Raw genomic sequence first — 13,034 nt, 5'->3', positions numbered from 1 at the left:
TGACAACGACCAGCATTTTGGTTTCTATTACACGTTCTGGACACCGAAACTTTTAGTACTGTCGCATCACCTATCGAGTCGGGTATTCTCTCTCCACGTTGGATACCAGCACTTGTCATGTCGTCGACACGCGCCAATGAGCACAACAGCGGGAAACGAAACAGTAACGCATCACAGCTGCCAGTATGGCGCCGAAGACTACGTCGCATAAAGTTACCGATACTCCCAGTTCACAATCAGGAGGGCAATAGAGATCTCGAAGTCACCACAAGCAAAGGTCACCTCTATTTTCTCGACCAGTTTCGCGACAAGGTACCTCTACGCATTCGCAACCGATTTATTGCAATGATCTCTGAGTTCGTGGGAACATTTTTCTTCATGCTCATCGGACTAGGCGGCAACTCGGCCGTCATCAACAACACAGCGGCTGCTGCACAGTTTAATGGAGGCGAATGCTTCAGCAGATCCTGCTAAGATCCTGCTCATCGCTACGGTCTGGGGCGTGGCTGTCACGGTCAATGCCTGGACCTTTTTCAGGATTAGCGGTGGGCTTTTTAACCCTGCTGTAACTATGGCTTTGGTGCTCATCCGCGCCGTACCACCACTTGATGGTCTTCTCGACGTCTTCAGCCAGCTTGCAGCATCTATCTTGGCAAGCGCCATTGCTTATGGACTCCTACCTGAAGGTGCTCTTGCAGCCACTGAGCTGGGAGAGAACACAACCGTCACGCAGGGGCTGTTCATCGAAATGTTCATTACCGCCCAGGTCGTTGTGTCCATATTCATGTTGGCGACGGAAAAGCACAAGGCTACATTCATCGCGCCTGTGGGTATCGGATTAGCTGTATTTGCATGCGTTCTCATGTAAGTCTTCCCTATATTCTCCGCAGCTATTTGTAGTCAGCACTACACGATTAGGGCAAGTTACTCACGAACTATAGGGCTTCAACCTACACCGGCGCAGCCATCAACCCAGCTCGCTCTTTTGCGGTCTGTGTGGTGCAGGGAAGCTTTCCACACTACCATTGGATCTATTGGGTTGGTCCCGGGCTGGGTGCACTGCTGGCAACTGCTTTCTACCAGTTGGTACGCAAGCTGGAGTACTGGACGGTGAACCCCAACGTCGACGACTACGAGACGAAGGTTGGCGAGACCATTCGAGACGTCGCGAGCAGAGTGGCAGACATATCAAATGTTCCAGGCACGAGGTCAAACGATCCGACGAGGATGCCAGAGGGACTGTGATTACTTGACAGATCCACTGAAATTCAATCTGTTCAACACACAGAGTGCATCGGGGCGATGTATGTCTCTTTTGGTCTTTGCATAGAGTACAGGTCATCTCGTGCTTCTATACAGATACGCGTACATGTGCAATGATATAGCTATATTGGAAGCGTCTACAAACAGCAAGAAAGCATTGCGGTATTGATACGGCCATAGCGATCAGACTTATTTGCAATAGAACGGTAGCTTTAGTTGTCAGTCCGGTCCTAACTCCAAGAAAGAAACAATGCGGACGCGATAAGGTCGGACCTGCTTGATGCACGGGCCATTTGGACCCGTTGGTACTGTAGCGTGCCCGAAACCTGGTAAACCCCAATGCCATCATCATCCACCAACATGCCCAGGCATGAAGCAATCCCAATCTCCTTGACGGAATACCAGGCTCTTCACTTTTCACTGACCTTCCTATTCAACATTACTGCGCCGCTTGCAAAGGATGCGGGCAACACGAGGCGCCCACTGCAGACCTTGTTTATCCGAGATGCCGGTTGCTGGTGCCTCTTGGCGGGGACGCAGCGCGCCTTGGGAGGCTTAACACCTGCTCAATGCGGCAACTACGATGCGCATATCAATTAGACTGATAGATGCAGTGGAAGGTAGATAAATAGGTTCGTTGCCTGGCCTGAGCACGACAGGTGCTTTGTTGCATTCGTCTTGAGTTTCTACCCGACGTATCGTTCTTGCTTCTTGCAAGTGCGTCGCCATGCGCTCTTTCGCGATCCTCGCTGCGGCGCTGCCGTTGATTCACGCCATCGACCCTCCGCGCATGCCACACCAACCTCTCGGCAATGGCACAAAGCGTCTGAGTTACAATGAGACCACCAACGCTCCTGGTTCTTTGACGCCCTCAACCCGATCTTTCACCTGGGTTGGCACCGGAGAGGATGGCGATTACATCTACACAGCCGCGTCTGGAGACTTTGTCTTCGAGAACGTCGCCACTGGCGAATCCTCAACTTTCATCTCGGCTGATCAGGTCCCGGCTGACTACTGGGACTACTTCATCTCGCCCGATGCGACCAAAGTCATGTGGGCCGTCAACTACACCAAGCAGTACCGCCACTCTTACTTCGCCGACTACCTGATCATGGATGTTGCGACTGGAGAGTCCGTATCTCTTGATCCCGAGTCCGTCGGCGATATTCAGTACGCTGAATGGAGCCCGGTTTCGTCATCTCAGGTTGCATTCGTCAAGGGCAACAACCTGTACATGTCCACCAATGGCACCATCTCCCAGATTACTGAGGATGGAGGCCCCGACTACTTCAACGCCATTCCCGATTGGGTCTACGAGGAAGAGATCTTTGGCGATCGCTACACTCTGTGGTTCTCTCCCGATGGAACTAGGATTGCTTTCCTCAGCTTCAACGAGACTGGCGTCGGCACATTCAGAATCCCATACTATATTGAAGACGATGCGGAATACGTTCCCGTCTACCCCAACGAATTGGAGCTCCGCTACCCCAAGGTTGGCACCAAGAACCCCACGGTGGTCATGAACTTGCTCGATGTTGAGTCTGGTGAATACACAAACGTTCCCATTGATGCTTTCCCAGAGGACGATCTCGTCATTGGCGAAGTCGTCTGGCTTACTGAGGAGCACAGTAAGGTCATGTACCGCGCTTACAACCGTGTCCAAGACATGGAGAAGCTGGTACTTGTTGACGTTGAAGCTGGGTCATCCAAGGTCACTCGCGAGCGCGACGGTACCGATGGATGGCTAGAGAACCTGATGCAGGTTCGCTACATCGGAGCTGTTGAGACTGCAAACGCGTCTTACGGAAACGCTACCGAGTACTACATGGACCTTTCTGATATGAGCGGCTGGGCGCACATCTACCTCTTCCCCGTCAGCGGCGGAGAGCCCATCGCGCTGACATCTGGCGAATGGGAGGTTCTCAGCGTTCTCAAGGTTGACTACTCTCGCGGACTCATCTACTACACCTCCACCGAGCATCACAGTGCTGAGTCTCACATGTACTCCGTCAGCTTCTCCGGCGAGAAGACTGCATTGGTTGACGACACTGTGACCGCTTTCTGGACCGCTTCATTCTCTTCCGGTGGCTCATACTACGTCTCTCGTTATGCTGGACCCGACGTTCCATACCAGGAGCTGTACTCCATCAACTCCACCGAGCCAATTCGCACAATTGTCAACAACACTGCGCTTTACGAGAAGCTTCAGGGCTACGCTCTTCCCAACATTACGTACCTTGATATGGAGCACCCTTCCGGATATACCCTGGATGCCATGCTCCGTCTTCCACCCAACTTTGACCCCAGCAAGAAGTACCCTCTCATTCTTCTTCCGTACGGTGGTCCCAACGCCAAGGAGGTACAAAAGTCCTTCAACGCACTCAACTGGAAGGCTTACATTGCTTCTGACCCCGAGCTCGAATACGTAACTCTCACCGTCGACAACCGTGGTACCGGTCGTAAGGGTCGTGCTTTCCGGTCTCTCGTCACTTCCAACCTCGGTGAACTTGAGGCTGAAGACCAGATCTGGGCTGCCAAGGAGATGGCCAAGAACGAGTGGATCGACAGCGAACACATTGGTATCTGGGGTTGGTCATACGGTGGCTACCTCTCCTCCAAGGTCGTTGAGGTCGGCGACCCAATCATTAGCTACGCCATGATCACCGCTCCTGTCAGTGACTGGCGCTTTTACGACTCTCTTTACACCGAGCGCTACATGAAGACTCCCGACATTAACCCCGAAGGCTACAACCGCAGCCGTGTCCACGACGCCACTGGCTTCAAGAACATCGCTGGTGGTGTCGTCATCCAGCACGGTACCGGTGACGACAACGTACACTTCCAAAACTCGGCTGCGCTCGTCGATCTCCTCATGGTCAACCAGGTCACTCCTGAGAAGATGCAGAACACTTTTTTCACCGACAGTGACCACAGCATCAACTTCCACAACAACGGCAAGTTCTTGTACAAGCAGCTGAGCAAGAAGCTTTATGAGGAGAAGGCTCGTAACGGCGACAGCTTTGGCGGACATCAGTGGAGCAAGAGGGCTTTGGGACGGAAATGGAGGGCTTGAACGCGCTTCAAGTTCAGTCAAAAGTCATGTAATCTTTAGTTCCAACAATGCCATAATGTAATGAGTATTCAAAGGCCTACCAACTTTCACATCACATTCCGTCCTATCCTGCCAAGCCCCTTCTTCACTACTTACCTCGTTTCTAACGATTATGCCTTCTTCGTAGACGTCATCATGTCTTTTCAGACGAATCAACGCATCCAGATCGACAATGCCGCATCGAGAGCGCGATGTGTTAGGGCGTCAAGGTCTGCGAGGCGAATTGCCGCTTCTACAGCTGACGTGCGTGTGTGTATCTAAGTGAATAAAAAAATTAGCAAGGGTGACAATCAACGCTGATACATGAGACAAACGCGATTTCTAGTCGTATAGTGAAGAATCTAGCACTCGCTAGTCGCATTGCGCGCGTCTGAGACTCCAATCACTAACAAACAAACCAGCGATATAACACAACTTGAAACGTTCTATCACCGCCATCACATCTGCTAAAAGATCGAACAGACCTCTCCTGAACGAACAAAATGACAGACCAGACTGACCTTAAGACGACGCAACATGAAGACACCCCGGTCGACAACTCCCAGAAATTTCAACACATGAAGACGGTATCCAGTCTCGCGGACGGACACCGCTACGCACTGAAGTACTTCCCCGAAGAGCTACAAGCGCTGCTCAACATAGCTTCACTCAAGCTCGAAGAACGTGTTCCCGGTCACTTCGGCGCTATCCTAGGATGGCAGAAAGATACCAAAGCAGCGTCTCAATACCCACAGGTGACGATGAAACCCTTAGAAATTCTCTGGGATCTGGAACACCGTACTATAGTACTGTCCGATTCGTTTCCATTTAGTAGGAGTACTTGGAAGATTGTCGACATTAATGGCGAGGAAGCACTACCAGTATTGCGGCGCGACTACGATCTTGTACCGCCATTCTCCACGGTCCTCACAGTAGTTGACCATGAGCACTTGGTCTTGCTTGAGGTGTTCTTCCGCTACAACCTCCTGGTTCAGGGCTTCGACGACGCCATTGAAGGGTTCAAGCACGATTTCTGGCTTTGCTTCGAGAAGCTTTGTCGCCATGTTGCGGAGCAAGCTTGGGCAGCCGATGCGCAAGAAAAGGAGGACGATGCGGATTTATCCGAGAAGGCTGCGCCGTCTACACCTGCTCACACACAAGACGCAAAGCTTGATACCCTCACCAGCAAAGTCGATGATAGCGAGCGCGCACACCAAGACAGCAATACAGCGCCGGAGACCAAGGAGGAAAAGGCGGAGGCTACCGGCGACCATGTTGAAGAACAGCTCGCAAAAGCGCATAAGGAAGCAGCCGGATGGAAAAAGGCTTATGAAGGTGAGAAGAACTTCTCAGCAAAAGTAAGGTTTGTGTTACGTAAGCACGTGGCAAGGAATGATGAGCTTAAAGCCAAGCTCAAAGAGCGAGAAGGGGAAGTGGAAGAGTGGAAGGAGAAGTATGAAGCCTTGTGCAAAGAGATCCGGGAGGCTTAAGCTATCTTAACCGCTTACGGATGTACCTGGTCGCATAACATGGGAGTGAGAGAAGGTCGGTCAAGTAATATTATCTAACGACTAGTATTGAGCACACATACTCGCTGAAGAGTTCATATTGAGCCCACATCTCGTGTTCTCGATATTGATAGCCCTACAAACATCACAGCTACTTGAAGCCACCTTGGCCCCTACTGACCCTCACCTTATCGGGTGACGGGTTTCAATAAGTTTCACTACTTCGATCATTCCCATCATGTGCAAACCGATGAGGCCTCCAATCGCCTCCACCGCTACTGGGCCTGCTTCTATCACCCCTACCGTATTGTCCTCCATCACCGCCATTATCGGAGCTCTGATAACTGCCTGGACTATTCATTACAGGACTAGAACGCTCTGAGCTCCTACCCCTACCATATCCGCCTCTGCCTTCAAATCCACCTCTTCCGCGGGGACGAAAAGATCCACGGCGACTGCCAGGACTCATGTCGCTGGGACTAGAAGGCTTCGAACCCCGACCGCTACCGTAGCTGTTCCTGCTGTCAGGTCTACTCCTGTTAGAGTTTGGAAAGTTCCCATTGAAGCCACCTGGACTGAAACCTGCGGAGCTGGGAGATCCTGGGCCTCCACGACTTTGCGGCCGAGAAGAGATTCCTAGTGCTCTATTCTTGCAACCTGTCTCTCTCGAATGCTTAGGCCAGTCTAGATACCGCCTACCATTGGGCAATTGGATCATGTCGACCGGGACGTCAATGTCACAGTACTTGCAAAGGGCTGTTACAGTATCAGACGTAGGGGACGGGCCAACTGGCAGTGACGATGCGTTGCTATGCGGGGTGGTCGCGCCTGAAGCATTGTTGGCCACACTAGTATCGATAGTAGGCTGTGGTTTGGCGGCAGGAGAGTCAGGATTCTCTTGCGCTGGGGAGTTGGTTGATGAGTGCGCACTTGGAAGGCTTGCCGTTCTAGCAGCAAATTTCTGGATCTCTGGATCGAACTCTTGTTCATCGCCAGCTGCCCAGCTTTTTCTTGTGCCTGGGCTCCCACTGGCCTCGGCGGCTGGCGCCATGGGAAGTTTCACTACAGGACTCAAGGCTTCATCAACTTCTGCGCTTTCGCCACCAGTCGTCGGTCTCCCGTCTGGGGCTGTGGGAATTTGAGCGGCCACCTCTACCCAGCTATCATCAGGTGCAGTTCCTGATGTGTTCGATTGCTGAGGCGAGGTCGGCAACTTCGTGATATCTGGCTGCGACTCGTCTCTCTGCTCTGAAGCGTCACTAAATGTGTTGTCCTGTAGACCTTCGCCATGCTCGTCAGCTTGATCTTCACTTTCCTTTGCCTGACTGTGCTCTTCCAACGTCGCTTCTAGATCCATCTTTTGCCTCTCCAACGACTCGACTTGGCTCGTAAGACCGTCCAGCTGCTGCCTGTTCTGCGCTTCATCTGCTTTCATCGTTTCGATATGGGCCTCGTTCTTTCCGATGTCTTTGGTGAGTACATCGTTTCTGACTTCTAAGTCAGCCCTCTTGAGACTCTCCGCCTCTAGCTTTTCTTTGAGATCATCTATAATCGTGCTCTGATCCGCTCCTGGCTGTCTCGTGCCCTCATCAAGCCCAGCGAGCCTCTCGTTTGCTTCCTTTTGCTGGTCTCGTTCATGCTCAGCTGATGACAGATCATCTCGTAGTCTGTTGACCACAGCCAAATGGTTTTCGATCTCGTATGCCATTCTTTGCTGATCACTTCGAGATGATGACAGGCTTGTCTCCAAATCACTGATCATTGAAGACAGACGGTTGTTCTCTTGTCGCATCTCATTCTGATCGCTCTGCGCAGTTAATAGCTTACTCTCCAATTCCTCGAGTTCAGACGACATTTGCGTCGTCTTGTCTCTCGCCGTAGTCCGATCTTTTTGAGCCAATGCCAGTCTTTCCTCTAGTCCCTCGATCTCATTTTCGTAGTTTTTAATCACTTCCTCCTGCTGCTTCATCGCGGGATCTCCATTGGCAGCCACGCGCTCCTTCTCTTGCTCAAGGATTCGTAAAGACCGTTCAGTTTGGGCGACCTGAGTTTGAAGCTCTTCATTCTGCATGAGCAGTGTCTTGTACTCATCACTCTGCTCCTCTCCTTCGGACTTGGTGGCGCGCTCAAGGTCTTCCTTCAAGCTCGCATTGGCCTGCTCTAGCTCGTCCTTTCGTTTGGTAATCTCGCTCATTTTGCTCTCCAAATTCTTTATATGTGATTTGACCGCCACAAGCTCGTTCGCATCCGCCGAGCCTACATCCGTTGTTGGCTGCACGGTCGAGGGCCTCTTGACATCGTGAGTACCAGCGCGAACGGTTTGAAGATGATCAATATTTTGGCTGAGATCGTTAATTCGGTCGCTTATAGTATTGAATCGATCGGTAGCTCCATCTGCCTTCTCGCGAAGCTCGCCGATACAGGCGTTGATAGCGTTCAACTGCTGCGGTAACTGTTCGAAAGTAGCGAACCCCTCCTGAAAGGTCTTCATCTGCGCATCGTGCCACTGCTTCTGCAATCCAATGTCACGAACACGGCGAATCCAGTGAAGAAGTAAGGCGCCGGAACCGAATGCAACAAAGACCGCTGCGAGAAAGACAACATCGTCGGGTGTACTAGGCATCGCGCTGAGCGCACGTCGTGCAAAAGTATATCTTTCCATGATTGTCGGTTTTGCTTCAAGACTAGCAGAGGTGAGATAGTGTGTCTTCAAAGTCTGATCATCTACAGGATGTTGGGCGAACATATCAAGTTCACGTGAAACAAAGGCGCAGCGCAATAGACGAAGGCGAAAGGTTCACAAAGACGCTGTCTGAACAAAGAGGCAAGGAATGCACCCATCCTGCAGTTCTGAAAGAAGACCGATCGCGATCGCGGGTTTCAGGTTCGTCGAGCCGGGGGTGTAGTAGAAAGACTATACTCTTTACCAAATGTAAAGTGAAGCACATACGCCTCAAGTAGTTTCCGGTATGTCTGACTTCTCCAGAATCTCGTCCAACAGTTCAACGAACCTAATAGCCATCTTCTTTCCGCCCGCTTCGTTCGGCTCAACCCTCGCTGTATAGTCATCGGCCAGCTTGCCATCGAGCACCTCGTACAGCGCGCAAGGCACTATCTCCGTACCCTCACTCCGTATCGCTTTCGTCGCCATCTCGTATATCGCTCGAATGGCGGCTTGTAGCTGTCCCGGGTATGAGTTGTATCCTAGCGCCTTGAGCTGCGCATCAGCCCAACTGGTCTGCCCTAGACCCGACTCGAGTGGGAAGTATATCATGCAGACGATGACGGCGCGAGGCTTGGCTTTGGCGGTAAGGCGAGCGATGTAGTCTTGGGTCTTGGTACCGAACATGTGCTTGAAGTACTGCAGTGCGCTTGCGGTCCCGCTCTCTAGGCTTTTGCGTTGGGTCAGCCAGGCGAGCTGTAGCATGTGTCGTATCGTGGAAGGGTTCGGGCGCAGCGCAATATCGTTGGCGCCAACGCTGACGATCAACACGTCGTTCGAACGAATAGTATCGCGAATGAACTCGTCGTGCGGTAGAAGTACGTCATCTCGATCTCGAAGCATGGATTCTTCTACTGCCGTGTTGATACAAGTCGCACGATGCTCAAGCAGGCTGTTCATCCAGAACGCGACATCTGGCTTCGGAACACAAGGGTGTTTGAATGCTTCATCGTAAATGCCTGGCAGATGGGTTGGAGCGATAGGACTAGTCTTGTCAACCCAGTGCTTGTTGTCGAGAGACGAATCCCCAGCCAGATATACGATTGGTTTGTCCGGCCGTTCTGCAAGCGTAATGTTGCGGAAAGTGGCTAGGTCCTCGATAGGATGGCCCTTCCACTCGAAGTAAAACCGGGCGCACTGGATCTTTTCCATCGCAACTGGGGATGAGGATGCCTTTCTTCGCGAGATGTAGGCCGTCGTCAGGGAAAATAGGCTCCAGTCGGATGACCCATGCCAGCAATACGCGACGCTGCCACTACTGCCGTCAGGTGATGTCGTCTACATATTCGGGGAGAACCGCGGAGTTTGTATTGACGCGTGTTCGCGCGGGTTTGGAAGGGAGCATCTTCGTGATGCGCGTGTGACGACGGATGATATGGAAGCAATCGCGTCGAAGATGCGTGGGCGCGCACGGACTCCACTACCATGACATCACCGGGAACTCGATGAGCAGTTGCCCAATCGGGTGAGTTAGGGAAAGGTGTCGACCGTTCCGCGCTTTCACGGAAAGCGCGTCTTAGGCGAATTGCGCGAACTGCGCGATAAGAGTGAATTGGGCGGACTGCGCAGCGTGAGCGACCGGGGCTATTAGGGCGTCCATGTCGTCTACCATCTGCAGGACGGCGGATCGAGGAGTTTAGCATCTCATTACTCATATATTAATCACTTCAGGGCAATATGTTCAAGGAATAAGAGTTAAATAATGCTCTCTACCTACTCAATCAAGGCGACTTGGTCAAGAAGACGAAGCCTATGCTACATTGCTGTGCCGAAATGTAGCCAAAAGCTGTTCCTGCATAGCAAACTGCTCGTTTTTGGCAGCGAGCTCGTCGGCCAACGTGCGATGCGCAGGATCCAAGCACTTGGCTTGATTACGGATCTGTGTTTCCAGAGCTTCAGCATGGTCCCGATACTGATGAACGGCCTTGTCTAGCTCGACAACACGCTTGGTCTTTTCTGCATGGTCCTTCTCGACATCCTCCATGAGGGCTACAAATTTGTTGGCAATCTCTTTGGGCCCTTTTATGTCGACTTTGGAAGTCGAAGACATGGCGCTTTTGACGCGCTGGAACAAAGAGTAGTTGCGCTTGTTGCTTGGTTTGATGTTGATTGTCAAGGCCACATTGGGTAGATCGGGTGTAGCTCGCGTATTAGCAGCAGAAGTGGTCATCTTGAATGGTGGGTCGCTGAGGTTGTTGATGGACTTACCAAGATCCTCCAGTCCAGCTAGCATGTCAGGGTTGATTACGGACTTGTTTGCGACAATTGGCGTGCGTGGAGAGGTCGAAACGTTTTGTAGGTCGGAGAGAGTCAGTGTACATTTGTTCCTTGTTTCTTGTTCCTGATCCAGAGCCTTCAGTGTGGATATGACAGACACGACCTTCGACTCCAACTCGGTACACTCCAGCGAAAGGCTATGATTTTCTGAGGTCAAGCCTTCAACTTCCAGCTCTAGGGCACGCAGCTCGACTTTATTGTTTTCACGAGCGATGGGAGTAATGCAGACATTTGTCAAAGGACCAAAGGAAAGAGATTGGGTCGCCGTGTCGTCGAGATCGATATCATGGAATTCGCTAGAAGCAAAATGCTGTTCGGCGCGTAAACTGCCAATGACTTCTCTGAGATGATTAACTTCGCTGTAGCGTCGCTCATTCTCATCTCTCAGTTCCCGGATACATTCCAAATCCGTAGCCTGGCCATCAGTCAAATCTGCATTAGCCTTCGCTAGATGACGAAATCCTTCTGCTTCTGCTTCGGCGGCGGCCAGTAGTTCTTGAGCATCCACAAGCTGCTGAGATATAAGCTTTTGGTGCTCCTCGCAGCCGTGCTCGTGATGCATATCTGTTGGGCGGCGGTTGGCTAGCCTAGTCTGGGCGCCGCGATACGCGTTCTCAGGAGGAGGCTTGAGGTTAGATAATCGAGCTTCCAGTTGGTCAATCCTAGTATCCTTGGCACCGAGTTCGGTTTGTAGCTGAGCGATGACGTGCGTTGCTTCTTGGTCCTCCTTGGTGCTCTTCTTCGTTGTTTTCCCACGAACAACTTCTTTCTCCATCTCGCGAAGCTTCTGCTCACTGTCTTCTCGCAGTTTGGCCATCTTGACCTCGAGGGCTTTGAAGTCTCTGGACTGTTTATTGGACGCACTGGTCATGTCATAGATCTCATCTTTCTTCTTTGCTACTTCGTTCTTGTAGAATTGGAGTTCGTGAGAAACTTCGTTACGCATGTTCGTAGCCAGAGCCGAAGAACTTTCAAGTTCGGCGACTCTCGCTCTCAGTTCTGCGACTTCCAGGCCTTGCTCCGAGAGCATGCTATCGTGACGCGAAACCATGGCGATTTTCTCCTCGGGGTCATTGGGGATGAAAGGCGAAGTTGGCGGTGCTGAGTCTTGGTCAGACATCTCTACACTGCTCGTACCCACGCGGAGGCTTTTCATCGGGAAGTCTAGGTCAATCCAGGGATGTGCACTTTAGTCCAACAGGTCTCGCACTGTAAATTCAGGCGAACACTATATCGCTTCATTGTACTCGTCACAGGGTACTGGTGCACAACACAAGAACTCTTCGACCATATCCTCACGGTATGTTGTAGCAACAATGCAACAGCTAAACTGTTGCTAGAGCTAGACGACCTGTTGCATCACGGGCCGCGGCGATGTTGGTTGCGCTAGGTAACCTCATGCCACTATAGGTCAGCGAACATGATTCGATAGAGGCTGACGCTTCACATAGCCTCAAGACTCCGTGATGACATGCCGCTGTACGTTCGTTGGCGGACATTGACCCGGTTCGTTGCATCGATTTGGTGAATTGATCAGAGTTGGGCCATGGAATGCACTTTTGTGCATCTCGGAGCGCACTGCGAATGTTGAAGAACCACAAAGCCAGCAGTCTAGTAGGCGGTGTATACGTGATGCGGCGCTGGGCTGCATCTGCCGTGTTGCCGGCATACCCTTGGCCGCGTCACGTCGCAGGCTGTGGAAAATGAAACCGTGCACCGCCACACATGTTTGACGACGCTGCCCAAACACCGAGCGTGGGACCTTTGTGTTGAAACAAGACGCTCGACGCGTCCGAAAATAAAGCTGTCAAGTTACAGATTATTTTGAGATGAAGGAACGCGAAGATTGATTGTAGTGCGGGGGACAAGGCCAGGACAAAGAGGAGAAGATGCGAGAAGGTTGTGCAACACGTCGCATCGCCAGCGGCACTAAGAGCTGGGATCGCGGCGACTGACCAATCATGGACGCGACATGTGGCTCCCTGATCATGCGCCACTGCGAGTGACGTCGGTTTCAGGGAAATCAAGAAGGGACAAGGTCGTGGCAGCATCATCGCCTGCCAGCCTGTGCGGAGGCATAAAGAACCAGGCCGCCGCTGTGTTGCAGGCCTCATCGAGCCTCTCTACACCCAACTGCTGCAAACAACAAATACCATCGACTTTCGGTAGCGAA

At 51.9% G+C, this 13,034-nt stretch overlaps 6 protein-coding genes across 6 annotated transcripts; 3 read left to right on the top strand and 3 right to left on the bottom strand.

The window, feature by feature from the left end:
• Window positions 1-442: 442 nt before the first annotated feature.
• On the top strand, window positions 443-1,245 carry J4E78_000929 (uncharacterized protein; the record flags this gene model as incomplete). The annotated part of the gene is made up of 2 exons (XM_049361590.1): window positions 443-864; window positions 942-1,245. 2 exons carry the CDS (start codon window positions 443-445, stop codon window positions 1,243-1,245), a joined length of 726 nt encoding a protein of 241 aa, XP_049226873.1.
• Window positions 1,246-1,990: 745 nt separating this feature from the next.
• Window positions 1,991-4,336, top strand: J4E78_000928 (uncharacterized protein; the record flags this gene model as incomplete). Its single annotated transcript, XM_049361589.1, has 1 exon — window positions 1,991-4,336. The coding sequence occupies one exon, from the start codon at window positions 1,991-1,993 to the stop codon at window positions 4,334-4,336; it is 2,346 nt and encodes a 781-aa protein (XP_049226872.1).
• Window positions 4,337-4,857: 521 nt separating this feature from the next.
• Window positions 4,858-5,844, top strand: J4E78_000927 (uncharacterized protein; the record flags this gene model as incomplete). The annotated part of the gene is made up of 1 exon (XM_049361588.1): window positions 4,858-5,844. One exon carries the CDS (start codon window positions 4,858-4,860, stop codon window positions 5,842-5,844), a length of 987 nt encoding a protein of 328 aa, XP_049226871.1.
• A 662-nt stretch (window positions 5,845-6,506) lies between these two features.
• On the bottom strand, window positions 6,507-8,485 carry J4E78_000926 (uncharacterized protein; the record flags this gene model as incomplete). Its single annotated transcript, XM_049361587.1, has 2 exons — window positions 6,507-6,535; window positions 6,562-8,485. 2 exons carry the CDS (start codon window positions 8,483-8,485, stop codon window positions 6,507-6,509), a joined length of 1,953 nt encoding a protein of 650 aa, XP_049226870.1.
• Window positions 8,486-8,815: 330 nt separating this feature from the next.
• On the bottom strand, window positions 8,816-9,736 carry J4E78_000925 (uncharacterized protein; the record flags this gene model as incomplete). The annotated part of the gene is made up of 1 exon (XM_049361586.1): window positions 8,816-9,736. One exon carries the CDS (start codon window positions 9,734-9,736, stop codon window positions 8,816-8,818), a length of 921 nt encoding a protein of 306 aa, XP_049226869.1.
• Window positions 9,737-10,334: 598 nt separating this feature from the next.
• J4E78_000924 (uncharacterized protein) lies at window positions 10,335-12,017 on the bottom strand (the record flags this gene model as incomplete). The annotated part of the gene is made up of 1 exon (XM_049361585.1): window positions 10,335-12,017. The coding sequence occupies one exon, from the start codon at window positions 12,015-12,017 to the stop codon at window positions 10,335-10,337; it is 1,683 nt and encodes a 560-aa protein (XP_049226868.1).
• Between the last annotated feature and the right edge of the window lie 1,017 nt (window positions 12,018-13,034).

This window comes from Alternaria triticimaculans (assembly GCF_023758025.1).
Source record: "Alternaria triticimaculans strain BMP 0046 chromosome Unknown scaffold_1, whole genome shotgun sequence".
NCBI lineage: Eukaryota > Fungi > Ascomycota > Dothideomycetes > Pleosporales > Pleosporaceae > Alternaria > Alternaria triticimaculans.
This window is presented reverse-complemented; position numbering and strand designations above follow the sequence as displayed.